This window comes from Zootoca vivipara, chromosome 5 (genome assembly GCF_963506605.1).
Source record: "Zootoca vivipara chromosome 5, rZooViv1.1, whole genome shotgun sequence".
Taxonomy (NCBI): domain Eukaryota; kingdom Metazoa; phylum Chordata; class Lepidosauria; order Squamata; family Lacertidae; genus Zootoca; species Zootoca vivipara.
The window spans coordinates 67,457,175-67,473,729 of NC_083280.1; the positions used below are offsets into that span (position 1 = coordinate 67,457,175).

Consider the following 16,555-nt stretch of genomic DNA (forward strand, 5'->3'; position numbering starts at 1 on the left):
GGCCTGTTGTAGCCATTGTAGACGCTAGAGATACTGTATGATTCTTAATTGCATTTTTAGAGACACCTTGTAGACCACCTGTATGAAGCTCACAGAGGTGGTCTATGAGACTCGCAGATCACAGTTTGGGAACCCCTGACCTACACGGTACATCGCAAACCGCACTCCCCTGGCAAATTTTAGGAAATTTCTCTCTGTCTCCCTGGAAGCCCCACAAGTTCATGGCGGATGAATGGTTCTGTGAAAGGTGGTATTTTGTCCTCAGTCACATCTAGAACCGGATTTTTATACAAATGCTTCAGTTTTAGAGTTGTTTATTTAGCAGCACTGGTGCTTATGGGCCCCAGACATGCTTCTTACATTCCATATGGAAAATTAGTGTTGAGAGGGTGGTTTTTTTTGTATCCCTTTTCATCTTATTATTTACAAAATCCTCACAGGAATAGCTATTATAGCATGTGCTACCTCATCACTGTCATATCCTGTCCTCACGAAAACGTAACACGCCATTCCTGACATCACATTCTCTTGTCACCATGTGAGATGCCAGATGCTTCGAGGTCAGTCAGAAACTGCAGCCACCAGGGAATTTTTTTGCTGTCATCAAAAAATCTCCAGAGAAGCAGATTGGAATTAGTGTCCCATCAGAAGCGTAAAGCCCCGGGATTTGATTAATTCTGCACACACCGTCAAAAACATACTGTCAGAGGGCCTGGTATGGCTACTCTAGAGTAACGACTCCAGCATGGTCTTTTAAGGTTTTTATTAAGTGCTGATTATTTACAGTGTTCAGAGCAGTAAAAATGCATCCTTAAGGTGAGGTGTCTGAACTCCCGAATGGCGATTGGCGCGTTTTCTTCCAGCACCACAGCTTTGGCAGACCCAACCTCTTCCCCCTACGTTTGCGTCGCAATTCGGGAGTTGGGGGAATTGGCCTCCCCCCTGTGCATCCTACTTCCTGTCCCACCTGCAGCCTGGGCTCCACAACCTTGCCTGAGCCTCGGACACCACTTCCTGACTCTCCGCTGGAGGCAGAGCTCTCCTTACTCTCTCCCGCGCTTGGGGATGGGCTGGAACTTAAGATGGGAGGGACTTCCCTGTATCCCTCGTCCCTCACATCCATCCCCCTCCCAGGCTCCTCTCCCCCCCTTCCTAGTGGCTCTCCGCTTGCTGGGGACGAGTGAAACCCCAAGAAGTCTGTGGCATCCGAGCCTGTGGGTGTAAAAATTTCCCCCCAATCCTGCGATCTTTCTCCTTCCCCCTGAGAAGACGGGAATCCCAAGAAGTCAGTGGCGTCAGAGCTGGTGGGAGTAAAAATGTTCTGCCAGTCCTCTCCTGCCTCTGACGTCGTTGACCTCGGTGAAACCCACACCTCTTCTTCCGTGTCCTCAAATTCCGCTTCCCATCTCCATGGAGAGCTGCTGCCTGCTATCCCTTCCTCCTGCCCCTCCCCCTCTCCCTCCCTTTCCATGTGCCAGGGCTTGGGCCTGTGGGGGAACAGGGCGTGGAACTCTTCCACTAAAAATTCCTCAGGTACTTCTGTGGCCGGTATCCACTCATTGTGGGACGGCGGAGTGTCCTCCCATGCTATCAGGTACTCCAGTCCTCTCACCCCTCTCCTTGAGTCTAAAATCTCAGTTGCCTCATTGAGCTGTCGGGCGTCTCCCGTCTCCCCCCCTCCCTCTGGAGGCTGATCGCTGTCCCTGAACCTGGTACTTTCCCTGTACGGCGACAGCAGCGATCTATGAAACACTGGGTGCACTCTCATGTCCTCCGGCAGTGCTAGCCTGAAGGCTACCGGGTTGACCTGTTGCGTGACCGTGAAGGGGCCCAGCCTCCTGGGTGCTAACTTCTTGCATCGCCCCCTGGTGGGAAGACCTTCCGAGGATAACCAAACCTTGTCCTTGTCCATCGCCAGCCCCTTGTCTGACAGCTTGTAGCCTAGGAAGTCCACTTCTTTGGTGTGAAACTTGCACTTCTCCAGCTTCACATACAGGTGGTTGTCCTTCAGGCGCTGCAACACCTCCCTGACATCCTTCACATGCTGCACTGGGTCATTGGAGTAGATAAGGATGTCATCCAGAAAGACCAAGCAGTTCTTGAAGAGGAGGGACCCCAGGACGTGGTGCATGAAGGCCTGGAAGCATGCTGAGCCCCCTTGCAACCCGAAGGGCATCACCAGATATTCAAAAGAGCCCAGAGGCGTGAACATCGTGGTTTTCCATTCATCACCCTCCCGGATCCTAATCAAGTTGTACGCCCCTCTTAGGTCGAGCTTGGTGAAGATCTTGCCCCTGCGTGCCGCTGTCAGGAGATCATCCACTCTGGGCATGGGGAAAGCCATTGGCTCTGTCACCGAATTCAGCCGTCTAAAATCCACCACCAGACGGCGCTGTTGCGTGTCTTTCTTGTCCACCCAGAAGACCGGGCTGCCCCCTGCTGCCTTGCTTTCTCTGATGAACCCCCGCTTGAGGTTCTTGTCGATGAAAGCGCGCAGATCCTCCAGTTCCTGATCTGACATGGCGTATAGCTTGGCTGGGGGTATAGTTGCCCCTGGCACCAGGTTGATCTGGCAGTCAAAAGGCCTGTGTGGGGGTAGGTGGTCGGACTCCGCTTCGCTGAAGACCTCCTGCAGGTCCCAGTACGGCTTGGGTATTGCCTCACCCCCCTTGACGTGCATGGTGGCCACCGTGGCTATCGGAGGCCCCTCCCCTGGTTGGTGCTGCATGCAATGTTCCAGACAAAAGTCCGATCCAAAAGTGATGCATCTCTGGTGCCAACTTATGGAGGGGTCGTGGCGCGTCAGCCAGCTCATGCCCAAGACGATGGGGGGGTCTGAGATGGTTGTGACGTTGAAAGCCAGTGTCTCTGAGTGCCTTCCCACCGTCATTCTCATGGGGGGGGGTTGATGCGTGATGGCCCCTCCCAGCAGCTCTCTGCCGTCAATGGTGGCCACGTGCAGGGGAAAATCCAGCTGCAGAAGTTGGATCTGGTGCTCTTCCGCAAAGTTTCTCGAGAAGAAGTTGGCTGAGGCACCACTGTCAATTAAGGCGAGGACTGTCAGGGGATAGCCATTTGGGAGCGTGAGCGTGACTTCTAGAACCACTCCTGCTCTGGGAGGGGTGGGCTGGCTGTGCTCCTCTCTGTGCGGGTGGGCGGGCGGGGGCTGTTGTCTGCTGACTGTGCCTGGCCGCTCCCCCTTGTCTCCTGCAGCCAGGCTGTCTCGTTTCCCTGCTGTGGTGCTGCGTCAGCTGGGGAAGGTACAACCGTTCCCGCCTTTCCTTGCCACTCTCTGCGATGAGGGCAGTCTCTGACGCGATGCCTGGGGGAGTTGCAGAGAAAGCAATTCCCGCCTCTTCCCTCCTTGCGTCTTGGCGCCGCCGGGGTTTGAAAAGCCCGCGCGCGCGCGCTCCTCCGATCTCCATCGGTTCCGGCTCTGGGCTTGGCCTGGGCGGGTGTGGGGGCGGGTCCTGGGGTGGGGTTTGGTGATGTGGTCTGTCCTGGGAGCGTGGGAACCAAGGTTTAGCTGCGCGCGTCGCTTGTTTGTCATTCCATCTGGATTCCTGTCTCACCCCCCACCGCTAGCGCCGCTTTGCTTAACTCATCCATAGTTCGCGGTTTGGGACCTCTTGCCAGCTCATCCTTAACGTCTGCGTGCAAACCCATGTAGAAGGCTGATTTCACTGGCTCACTTTGCAGATCCCACCCCAGTTTGTGCACCAGCATGGTGAATCTCGCCCAGTAGTCCCTAACTGTCGATTTTCCTTGTGTTAAGTTATGAAGCTCCTCTTTAGTGGCCTCCATTTCACTGTCACTAGCGTACATTATTTTTAAAGCTTCTAGAAATAATTTTGCGTTCTTCATGCAAGGATTTTTTTGCGCGATGAGCGGTCTTACCCATTCTCGGGCGGCCTCCGTCAAATGCTCTATGATAAAGGAGACTCTGTGCGCGTCATCTGGGAATTCTGCTGCATGCAATTCCAGCGCATAATTTATTTCTGTCTCGAATCCTAGGTACTCCCTAGGGTCGCCGCTAAACTTGGTGACTAGGCTCTGTCCCCTTCTCACTTGGACTAGCTGCGGCTGGGGCACCCCCCCCCCCACCTCTAGCGGCTTTCTCCTCTTCCAACTTCTTCTGTAGGTCCAAAACCATCACCCTTAGCTGTTTCTCAGTCTCCTCTTTTGTCCTCACCTGGTCCACCAGCTTGTTCAGCTCCTCCTGCGCCCCTCACGCTTCCTCCTGAGCGGCATGCAATTGCTGCTGTGCGTGCGCTGTGAGGTTCTGCAGCTCCTGCTTCGCTGCTTCGGCCTCCAGCCTCCAATGCTCAGCCTCTTGAGCGCTCATCGCTGCACTCCAAAGTAGCCAAAAAAAAGATTCGGGAGTTGCTGTCAGAGGGCCTGGTATGGCTACTCTAGAGTAACGACTCCAGCATGGTCTTTTAAGGTTTTTATTAAGTGCTGATTATTTACAGTGTTCAGAGCAGTAAAAATGCATCCTTAAGGTGAGGTGTCTGAACTCCCGAATGGCGATTGGCGCGTTTTCTTCCAGCACCACAGCTTTGGCAGACCCAACCTCTTCCCCCTACGTTTGCGTCGCAATTCGGGAGTTGGGGGAATTGGCCTCCCCCCTGTGCGTCCTACTTCCTGTCCCACCTGCAGCCTGGGCTCCACAACCTTGCCTGAGCCTCGGACACCACTTCCTGACTCTCCGCTGGAGGCAGAGCTCTCCTTACTCTCTCCCGCGCTTGGGGATGGGCTGGAACTTAAGATGGGAGGGACTTCCCTGTATCCCTCGTCCCTCACACATACGGTACTAAAATTATTAGTAGCAAGAGGAGCTAATTGAAAGACAAATGTTTAACTATTTTGCAGAGTCCCCCCATGCCATCTCCTGTAAATCAGAATACCAAACTGATTACATGCATTTTTAGGTGTGGATGTTAATTACTGTAAGTTCATAAACATGTCCTAGAGACAGAAGCTGCTGAAGCAACTATATATGCAAGCTATGCAACACATATGTGCTGTCTTTGTGCGTGGTTGTACCATTTGCTTTTCAGTGGTTTCAATTTACCTTCTGGGCAACGTTCTGAGGACCTTATGCCAGTAGTGGACAGAGGCAATACTAGGCAGATCAATTAATGTAAATTTTACTTGAGCAATTTCCTTCTGTTATGGAGACCTTGTTTATTGTTGTTGAGCTTTATATATATATATATAACAAAAACATCAAAAGAACACTGGCCACAGAGAGTACAAATTTAGCTGTGCTGTTCTATTTCATGGAGAAGAGATTCTGCTTCATGAGATGGCTCCTCTCGCCACCAAAGGAACACAAATAAACAACAGAGAACCTAGACAAGCAATGCTGACAACAAACCCTACATATATTAAGTAAAATAGAAACATCATCACCCGACCCCATCCATCTCTCCCCCCTTTACCTCTTTCCCCCTTTTCTTCCCAAATGAAACTGATTTGTAAAAATGTTACGAGATACATTGCACATATCTTTGTAAATCAAGAAAATATTTAGTAAAAAATGAAATAAAAATGAGATGGCTCCTATATGCCATAATGAGGTATGATGACTATTCACAAAGTCTTCCCACTTGACTTGGCTTCTGCAAGTTGGCTTATTATAGGGCTGATTCATATAAGCCTTCTGCAAATTGGCTGCCTGAATTCTGCATCACAGACAAGGTAAACTAAATCACTGCACTATGTTTTCTTCTAGACTTACATGCTAAAGTTCACTATATCAAACCTTGTCGGTGATACTGCAGCCTCAGAAGAAAATAAATTACATCCTGAACATGCCATTTCCAGGAAGGGGAAAGAGAACTACCATCCAATGCTGCTTAACAGGAGGCTCTGAAATCAAACTATATATGACTTTCCATTCCGCATATTGAGAAAGGCAATGGCAGTAATTCCATATATTGAAATTCTGCCGCATATGTAGAAGAGAAAAGAGACAGATTAGGAGACATGGAAAGCAACTTGTTCTCTTTTCTTTTTTAATTTTTTTATTGAGGATTTTCTTGGTTTACAAAGGTAATGCAGTGTCTCATAATTCTCTTTTCTAACTACTCCAGAGTTAATGTGATGAGCCTTCAGAACTCTAATCAGTTCCTTGTGGTGAATTGCAACCCACAAAAGTATTTGGAAGACGGGTCTGATTGACATTTTGCAGGCTCTAGCTCAGGATGCAGAAATGATACAACATTTCGATAGAAGGCACATGATGGCTTCCTACAGGGCATTCCAAAGAGGACATCTGTTCTCTACTGCTGCTACTTCTTGTCTTTGTGCATTGAATATGAAGGTCAGAGAAAACTTAGGAAGCTGCCTTAGGAGTCGGACCACTGGCCCATCTAGTTCAGAATTGTCTACACTGAATGGCAGCAGCTAACCAGGGTTTCAGGAAGTGGTCTCTCCCAGCTTTGCCTGGATATATCAGGGACTGAACCTCGGACCCACTGCATGCATGCTGGGTGCTCAACCACTGGCTATTCCTTAGTAGTTAAAATTTTACTGCATACTTTTGCATGTCAGGAGAGATGGGGTGGAACCAGAATACACAGGCACACTGAGGGTAGGGTGAGCACATGGACATTTTGTGAACACCTAAAAAGGGCTTCTAATGTACCATAATTCAAGAAATCATATATAAAAATAGGTAATTTTTAGATCATTTCAAACATAAGGTATTCCAATGAGATCAGAAGGCACTAAGATAGTTATACTCTTAATGTCAGGCGGAAACCTGATTTAATAATGTTTTTACAAAATATAATTAGCAAGAAATTACTCAAACCCAGATAATGTGGTTCAGAATAGCAACAATCACACTCTGTTCCAATGACTAAAACCTACAATTATCATTAAGCATCAGCACATTAGGTAATTAGTTATTGAATTCATAAAGCTGGCATGAGATCATTATTTCTGAGAAAGCTACTTTCCCCCCATCATTTTAGAAAACAACAACACCAGGATATTATAGTTATTGGCAAAGTTGCAACTGATTGACAAAGATCATCAAAGGAAGATTAAACATGGGTTTTTTATTTTATTTTAATAAACTTGCTTTCATTATCTGTCACATTCATCATCTGCTTAGGTTGCTTCAAGTCATTCAGAAAGCATGCTTGCTTCTGTTGTGAACATCAAACATTTTGAAACCCTGGGTTGGAGCACATTTATACTGGGAGAAGTGTTATATCCTATGCTAAGGAAAAGACATAAGCTATGCATTGACTTGATGTGTTGTAGCACATAAAAAAGGCTACCACTATCATCCTCCACAAATGCTTTGAAGGGGGGAGTGCTGCCAGATTAAGAATCTTTATATTATGTGTTATGTGTTCTTAAATGGCAATTGCCTCCATTGAACTCCATAGGATTTACTTCCTTGCATAAACACAAAGGATTGGGGCTTCAAAGCTTCAATTCCCAAAGCATTAAAAATGGAAATGCCACAAGCATTACAATAAAAATGTGTGGTTACTGTCTCACAAAAAGAATTGTATCCATACACTCCCCCCACCCCCACCCCAAACTATAGTGTCTATGGAACAGTGAGCAGCCCAGCACAGACATAATGGTAGCTCAGTTCAAAGCACTGGTTTGTAAATGAGGAATTGACCCAAAGAACCTACGCTACGCTGCACAAATGCCCTTTCCCTTAACTAGTCAGACTTAAACCATAGATTAGCATTACATCTGCACCTTGTCAAATCTAAGCAACACTTTAAAAAAAAATGGAGTTCACAATAAGGGTTTGAAGCGGGTTCACAAATATTGGTTCAGGGGTCTAGTGTCAGTGCAAATGTATTGCTAAACCATGGTTGACAGCAACAATGTAAGAGAGGGGTAGACCCATGCATGAGAGAATAGGATGTTGGGGAAGGAGCCTTCCTGATGAAGACTCCCTGCAAATCACAACTGAAAACTGGAAATCCACATCAGAAATGCATGCTTCTTTCTTTCTTTCTTTCTTTCTTTCTTTCTTTCTTTCTTTCTTTCTTTCTTTCTGACGTGTGAATGTCTCAGTTTCATTTGGGTGTCACTGCTTTAGGTGGACAGCAAAAGCAAGGGCCAGGGTATTTTAAACATGTGGGAATAACTTCAGACTCTCCTTTAGACCTCAGACGGGGTGGTCTCTCTCTCTTACTGGGAATGAGTATGAAATTTGTTTTTGGTGAGTGGTGTAGGTTTGGAAACTTTTTGCCTTGAGATGTTCCTAATTGCCTCACTAGATGACCAAGCACTTACGAAAGTTTATTCCTACATATTAAATGTACTTTGCCTGCTACTTTGGTTTTAATTATCTAGATTATAAATGAATTTGATCAGCGTCCTTTTTAAGCTTGTTTCTGACTACTTGGCTTTTGCACTTCTTATTGCAGTTTTTACAAGATCATTAACTTTTAATTTTTAGCGTGGCTTATATTGTAATACTGGATTTTGAGCTGTTAGTTTCTCAACCACCTATAAATATGATTTGCTCCTTCTGTGGTACCTGCCAAATATTTTCCCGGTGCTGTTACTGCTAACAGCAAGGAAAGGAACAATTAGATGCCCACTTTAAGTTCCCAATTCTTCCTTTGTAGTTACATCATTACCTGCCCCACACCTGATATCTGGAACATGAGAAGTAGTTATGGGCCTTCCTGGGACCTATCCCAGGCTCATGGGCTAGAAGTTCCTAACCCTTGCTCTATAGCTATAATTGAGGAAACTATCTGATCTTTATCATTTGTGTTTCATTGCAGTCTCCAAAATCGTACTCATCAATATGGTATGAAAAAGTGAAAAGGGAAAGTATTTTTGCTGCTTTGCCAGCAGGAATGTGTAAATAAAGTATCTAGGAGGCTCTCTTAACACCTCATTTCCAGGCTTATTTACTTATAAATAAAGCTAGAAAATTATATATGCTCTCCCTGGTTGTCCTAATGGCCCTATTTCACCCCCTGCTAATAGACTGCTATTGAATGACTATTTTGAAGCTTAGCAGGTTTTGATAAGATTGCCTACAATTACTTGGTGTCCTTCAGTGGCATTATGCTCTCTGCAGTAAATAAGCACTCCCCCCCCCAAAAAAAACCCCACACAGTCTTCCTCTAAAGACAATAAAAAATGCCACTCTGGCTATGCTAGAATTTAATGTGAAGGGAGGTAGAGAAGATACAGGAGGGACAAGCACAATAATAATGGGCAAGTTCACTTATTCTCAAACTGATGGGACAAATATCAGCTCAAGGCACTCTGCCAACGAAAAATTACTAGATAGCATAAATGGCTTCTTCCAACTGCCAGCTCTAAAGCCCATTTAAAGAGAGGTTCGATTTAGTCTTCAATGGAATGCTGAAGATGTCCACAACCCTCTGCCAAAAGCTAGGATTTCAGCAAAGAGGAAAATTAACATTTTCACAACTGTTTTGTGGCTTCTTTTACCTTACTGCCACAGTAGCCCTTCTCGCGGTCCCTGTACAGAAATGCTAGTCAAGAGAAATACAGAAATGCCAGTCAAGATACGGTAAATCACTGCTGTATCCTAATACCTACATTAAACATGGTGTTGATCACACAGAGCCCTTCTACAAACAGGCTCCTGTGATGGGATAAAGTTCCATTCCTCTATGGATTAGATCTCAGAAAATCCCTTGAATCCAAAAAAAAGGAAGAAGAAGAAAGAAAGAAAGAAAGAAAGAAAGAAAGAAAGAAAGAAAGAAAGAAAAGGAAAGGAAAGGAAAGGAAAGAAAAGAAAAGAAAAGAAAAAGCTAGTGCTACAAAACCCCAAAACACTCATCCCTTTTAAAAACAGCATTATCTGCTGGCTTTAGTAACAAAATGTTTAGGGAAATTAGAGGGGAGTCTCTCTTTCCCACCCTCTGCCAACATTTTCAACCATTTGGTGTGGGTGTGTGGGAGGGAGGGAGGGAGGGAGGGAGGGAGGGAGGGAGGGAGAGAGAGAGAGAGAGAGAGAGAGCAACCACAAATGTAGTACGTATTGAATATATTCAAGAACAGGGCCTTGACTCTTTCCATGAACCTTATCCCCCACCTGAAATCTCTTTGTCTGTACCTTCTGAAAACTGGAATAATGTTGTGGTCACTATCCATAGTTTGAAGACTGAAGAGATACGATCAACTAGCAGAAAGCTACTAGATTCTGACCAGTAGGGAAAATTTACTGTTTTGAACCAAGAACATGGGACCAGTGCTGTTTTTTTCTGGGGGGATGCAGAGGTACACATACCCCCAAACATTTTGTGAGTCTAAGTTTGGCCTCATTGAGGGGCAGTATTTCAATATGAGTAGGAACATGAGTTTGACCAAGCTGCGGGAGGCAGTGGAAGACAGCAGTGCCTGGTGTGCTCTGGTCCATGAAGAGTCGCACTGTATGGGACTGTCATGTTCCCACTAGCAACAGACTGGGAAAACATGCATATTCCCTGGGAATGTTGACCAGTCTGATAACTATTGAGCTTTTCCCTTTAGGCTCCCTAGAATGTGAGATAGCTGAGTCAGTAGAGCATGAGACTCTTGATCTCATGGTCATTGGTTTGAGTCCTACACTGGGCAAAAAAATTCCTGCATTGCAGATAACCCTCATGACCCCTTCTGGCTCTGCAATTCTATGATTCTAAGATCGGTGCTTTGACAAACAAATCAGAGTTTACCCATAGGATATAATACAACTATGTCAATCAAATGCCAGACTGAAACCCAGATGCTGCTGGGAAAGCTGATTCCAACAAATCTGTGCTGCTATATTCTTACAATATATTAACAAAAGGATTTTTTAATGTGGTTTTTTATTTCTTCACTCTCACACAACACTTTTCATGCTTGAAGACTTTTGAACAGCCCTTCAAAAGTTTTGCTTTGTTTTCTGTAGGAGCCACAAAGCTGTTGCAAATGCAGGCCCACCCCTTGCTTTTTCCTGTTTATCATCAACACACTAAACCCTGATAAGGATTTCACATATAAATTGTTCCATAAGAAAAGAAAGTGGAGTGGGGAGGGAGGAGGCATTGGGGAGCTGGGGAGAGTAAAAAGAACTCTGCGTTGTGATTTTATCCATCTTGAGAACAATAATTGAAGTGCTCAAGCCAGAGGATAGGCTGGCATAAAAATGCATAGGAGCTACTGCTGGGTTAAATAAATAAAAATAAATCATAGTAATCACTTATGTTGTTCAGAGGATTAAGGCCACTTATTTGGCTTTTAAAGAAATCTCTCCTGGGTGCAGGGTATTAAGAAAAAGATTTTTTCTTCCCTTACCGGAGGGTCCAGATCCTCAGCTTCAACCGTTGTTATAACCGTGCCCTTGATTGCATCAGGAGCAACCATGCCCCTGTACAGAGGTTTGCTAAATACTGGGGAGAAATCGTTCATATCCTGCAAAACATAATTAAGAATTTACTGCTGAAGCTGAAATGAAATTATGGACACATTCACAATAGTTCTTTCAAACAAGGCTCTGCTCAGCCTCTTCCCGTTATCCAATTCATTTACTATTGTCAAGCCTTCTGGCTCCTCAATTGTGTTACTTATCTGCGCACAAGACTGGTACTAAAGAGGAGGATGCAAAATTTCCCATGCAATGTAAATGTGTAAAGAATTGACAAAGAGTAGATCTGCTTCATCAAAACGATTGTCATTTCAATAAACGAGATTTCAAGGGACTGAGCAAATTCTTGTAGGCTGTGAAAATGCAAACTCTAGAGTAGAGTCTTGAGAAGCAAACATATCACTTTTTTATTTTAAACATAACTACTGATAGGTCACTGGGACACAGGTGGCGCTGTGGGTTAAACCACAGAGCCTAGGGCTTGCCGATCAGAAGGTTGGCGGTTCGAATCCCCGCGACGCGGTGAGCTCCTGTTGCTTGGTCCCAGCTCCTGGCAACCTAGCAGTTCGAAAACACATCAAAGTGCAAGTAGATAAATAGGTACCACTACAGCGGGAAGGAAAACGGTGTTTCCGTGCGCTGCTCTGGTTCTCCAGAAGCAGCTTTGTCATGCTGGCCACATGACCTGGAAGCTGTATGTCGGCTCTTTCGGAAAATAACGTGAGATGAGCGCCTCAACCCTAGAGTTGGTCACGACTGGACCTAATGGTCAGGGGTCCCTTTACCTTTACCGATAGGTAGCTTTCATCATGTGATCTCTTATGAAATTAGTTTCAGAGCTTTTGAATGACCCAACAGGTTTTGAGAGAGGGACTCTTTTTCCTTTTAACAAAATGTGATGCAAAATAAATTGGATCAAATCCAGGGTTTTGTAGAAACTGTGATCAATCAAATACGCTTGCAATAACAAGCTCAGATATGAAATACCTTAACTTTCAGGATCATCATTACTGCATGACCTATATATCCTATCATTACTGCATGACCTATATATCCTATGGGGGGGGGGATGACTTTAACCATGCTCCCATGAAGCCAGTTTTTTGTAAGTTCCACTCACATGTTGAAACAAACGTTACCACTCTCCCACACATGCAGGAAGAGGCAGCAATCAACCATTAAAAAACGACCAACTCAGTTTAAGGGAATCTGCCTGCACTGGATTTGTAATCCATATTGGCCGGAGTTCTCAATTGGGTGTAGTGGGACTATATGTGTGGCATATAGTGAATAGAGCTATTGTGGTTGGAAGTGCTGCTCATCCAGCACAAGAAAAGCCATCAGTGCAACAACCAGTCCAAGTGATCACCAATGCCACCAAACACACACTCACTCTCTCTCTCTCTCTCTCTGTGTGTGTGTGTGTTCTGTGTCTGCATTTCTAGTTCATGTGTGTTGGGGGGGGGGAGGCGGATAGAGCTCCATGCATTTCCCCCCCTTTTTGTTTTGCCTCTCGCCCAGTTTCTCCCATTTATCATTGGTGAAGTTTGAATCTGGTCTAGCGTAGAAAATTAAGTAGATGGGGGAGAACATATTTTTTTTTGTCAGGTTCAACATGCTAAGTGAAGGAAAGACTACATGCATGTTTGGATGTTGTCTGGGGAAAAAGCTTTTTTCCAGCAGACAAACATATTCTGCAGGTCAAGTAAGGTTCACATGTTTATCCACATGATGGCCTCTACACCAGTGGCCCCAGATTCCCCCTGCCCTTGACAGATCACATGGGAAATGCTGAGGGTCTTGGTGGACCACCTAAGAAGTTTTCTGCCCTTTGTAGCAATTGTAATATACTGTGTTAGTTGCTGAATTATTTTTCAATTGTCTTTTTACAGCCATGTTGTAGACCACCTGAATCGTCCATGGACCACAATTTGGGAAACCTACCTCTACACTACAAAGGTGCAATCTGAATAGCCCAAGAAGTAGAACTAGGAGGAACTGAAGAAAAAAAGATGGAGATGGTGTGAAGGCTATTGCTTAAATTGCAGTTATTTCATACCAAACATTTCTCTATATGGATATAATCTGTGTAGGAAATACTTGCTTAACTGTAATGTATGAAATATAGTGCTAATATTTTTCAGTACACTGATCAGCCCCTCCCCCCTCTAAATAAAATGTTGTGGGGTTTTTTCCTATTTGTTCAAGAACATGTAAAACAAGGGATTATTTCAAGCAAACATCATATTCAGGCCTTTGCTATGTCCCTTTGTTGTGTCTGTACTGTTTCCCGATAATAGATGACAAATTCAGAACGCCTAAACATTTGTGTTCATCTTCTGCATGTCCTTATGTCCTTTGTGTTAGGAAATCAGCAACTATAAATAGAAATGCCAAAAAGAGAAATGATGTAGAACATCCTCTGATAAGAATGCTTCAGAACATACCCTTCTATAGGAAATGACTGGAAGGCCTTATTTATATTTCTAAGGTAAACAAATCAGGAGCAAATAAAAGTAAGAATGCAAAGTTGCCTAAAATTAGGGTCACCATATCTCAAAAAGTGAAAATCAGGACACAGTTGTTCATGTTTTCTTTTTAGGGGAACCAAAGTTTTTGAGATTTTTTTTTAGTAAAGCTACAATTATTTTTAAAGGCATTTTCAACATGATTTAACCCCCGTTGCCTATTTCTGAAAAATTATCCAGGACGCAATTTTCAAAGGCTGATTCCAGGAAAACCAGGACTTATGGCAGCCCTAGCTAAAATGCTGAAAGATGAGAAGTTTTTGAGCCACCTTTTTCTACTGAGTCAGTCAACACATGAGTATTTAGTGTGGTGACAGTTGTACAATTAGCAACACAGCAACACAGAATGCTATTCAATAGACATTCAAAAATTCAACCCTAAACCTTTAGCTTTAGTTACAGGTAGGTAGCCATGTTGGTCTGAGTTGAAGCAAAATAGAAAAAAAAATCCTTCAGTAGCACCTTAAAGACCAACTAAGTTTTTATTTTGGTATGAGCTTTCGTGTGCATGCACACTTCTTCAGATACACTTGAAACAGAAGTGTCAGACCCTTATATATATACAGAGGGTGGTGTGGGTGGGTGGGAATGGGTGATGGGCTGATGGGAGTGGTAAACCTGTAGATGGCTGTTAACGACTGCTGATGACTGCAATTAGTCCGGGGGGGGGAGGGAAGCAAGGGCTGAGGCGCCAAAGAAAGCTTGATCATGCATAATGAGATAAGAATCCGATGTCTTTACTACTTTAGCTTTAAGTAGTAAAGTTCAAGGAGAACTCTACCCCATGATTTTGCTGATATACAAGCTTTGTTCTTAATCCCTCACAAAGTTCACTATTTGTAAAAATGTTACTGAAATAATATTTGGAGAAATCTATTAAGGGAGTGGACAAGTTGGATATGATAGTAATTTAGCTAGAGGGAAAGGGCACACTTCCTTTGAAAGTATATGTGAACAATCAAAATTAGGTAAAATGATAGTTTTAAAAGAGCAGCTATTTTCTATGAAGGAAAGGTTATGAGTGTCCAGCCTGCCATTTTTTTAAAAAAGGAAGGCTTTGTTATCCCACAAAAGGAAAGAGAGAGAAAAATATCTCTAGCCTGCATATGTCAGATGAATCAATATGTCAGATGAATCAATCAATATAAATACATTGTAAAGAATTACAACATTTTAAAATTAGCAGGGAGATTTGGTAATACACAGCTTTTATGTCCTCAAGTAAAGTTACTCATGCACAATTGCATGGAGAAGAATGCATTATGGCTGGAGAATATCTGCCATTACTAGGAATGGGGGCCTTTTTTAAATCTCATTTGCCTTCAACTTGACGGGGTCTGTTCAACCTGGCATGTCTCCGCACCAAGACAAAGGTGTGGTGGGTCCTAATCCGAGAGATGCCATTTGCAGATGACGCGGCCTTGACAGCACACTCTGGGGAAGCTCTATAGAGATTCATCAAACGTTTTGCCCAAGCCTGCAGGGAGTTCAGCCTCACCATCAGCCTGACGAAGATCAACATGCTGGGTGAGGACATTGCCAGCACTCCACGAATCAGCTTTGATGGCCACATGCTTGAGGTAGTAGATGATTTTGTCTCCTTGGGCTCCACTATAACCAGCAACCTCTCAATTGAGCTGAATAAGCATATTGGTAAGGCAGCTATACGGACCCAGGTGGCGCTGTGGTTAAACCACTGAGCCTAGGGCTTGCTGATCAGAAGGTTGGCGGTTCGAATCCCTGTGACGGGGTGAGCTCCCGTTGCTCGGTCCCAGCTCCTGCCAACCTAGCAGTTCGAAAGCACGTCAAAATGCAAGTAGATAAATAGGAACCGCTAAAGCGGGAAGGTAAACGGCGTTTCCATGTGCTGCTCTGGTTTGCCAGAAGCGGCTTTGTCACGCTGGCCACATGACCTGGAAGCTATACGCCGGCTCCCTCAGCCAATAATGCGAGATGAGCGCGCAACCCCAGAGTCGGTCACGACTGGACCTAATGGTCAGGGGTCCCTTTACCTTTTTAAGGCAGCTATAGCAAAGACTTGCTTCTCCAAAAGGGTACGGGAGAATGTGGTGCTAATGACCAATACCAAGATGAAGGTCTTCCAGGCTTGTGCACTGAGGACTCTGCTTTATGGTAGTGAATTGTGGGCAACTTAAACTCACCAGGAGCAACACCTCAATGCCTTCTATATGTGCTGCATCAGGAAGTTTTTGAGCATCAGGTGGTAGGACTTGTTTGAGTCTCAAACAAATAAGTGCTCTCTCAAGCCCACATTCCCAACATGCTCACACTCCTGTCTCAGTGATGTCTATGCTGGCTTGGTCATGTCCACAGAATGGAAGCTGGTACGATCCCCAAGGACTTGCTCTATGAGGAGCTGGCTTCAGGCACCGGGCCCATTGGCACACCAACTCTGTGTTACAAAGTTGTCTAGAAACGTGACATAAAGGCTGGCCAAATCAACCCTGCCATGTGGGAATCCCTTGCAGACTGTAGTGTCTGGAAACTGTCAGGTTGTGTATCCACAGCAGTGACCAGAGGAGATATGACCACAGGGAGGAGCACAGAAAGAATAAACACCACGGTACATCTGCATCAGCACAACTGAATGCCTTCATGTGTCCTGCTGCAACAAAACATGCCTCTCCCTTATTGGTTTCTA

General features: G+C 44.8%; 1 protein-coding gene across 9 annotated transcripts in view; it reads right to left on the reverse strand.

Moving 5' to 3' along the window:
* Positions 1-16,555, reverse strand: part of PCDH15 (protocadherin related 15) — a 608,113-nt gene that overhangs the window by 99,561 nt on the left and 491,997 nt on the right. For all 9 annotated transcript variants that reach the window (XM_035137543.2, XM_035137542.2, XM_035137532.2 and 6 more), the window contains one exon: positions 11,296-11,412. In XM_035137543.2, coding sequence (XP_034993434.1) covers positions 11,296-11,412 — 117 coding nt within the window. The remainder of the gene's footprint in view (positions 1-11,295; positions 11,413-16,555) is intronic.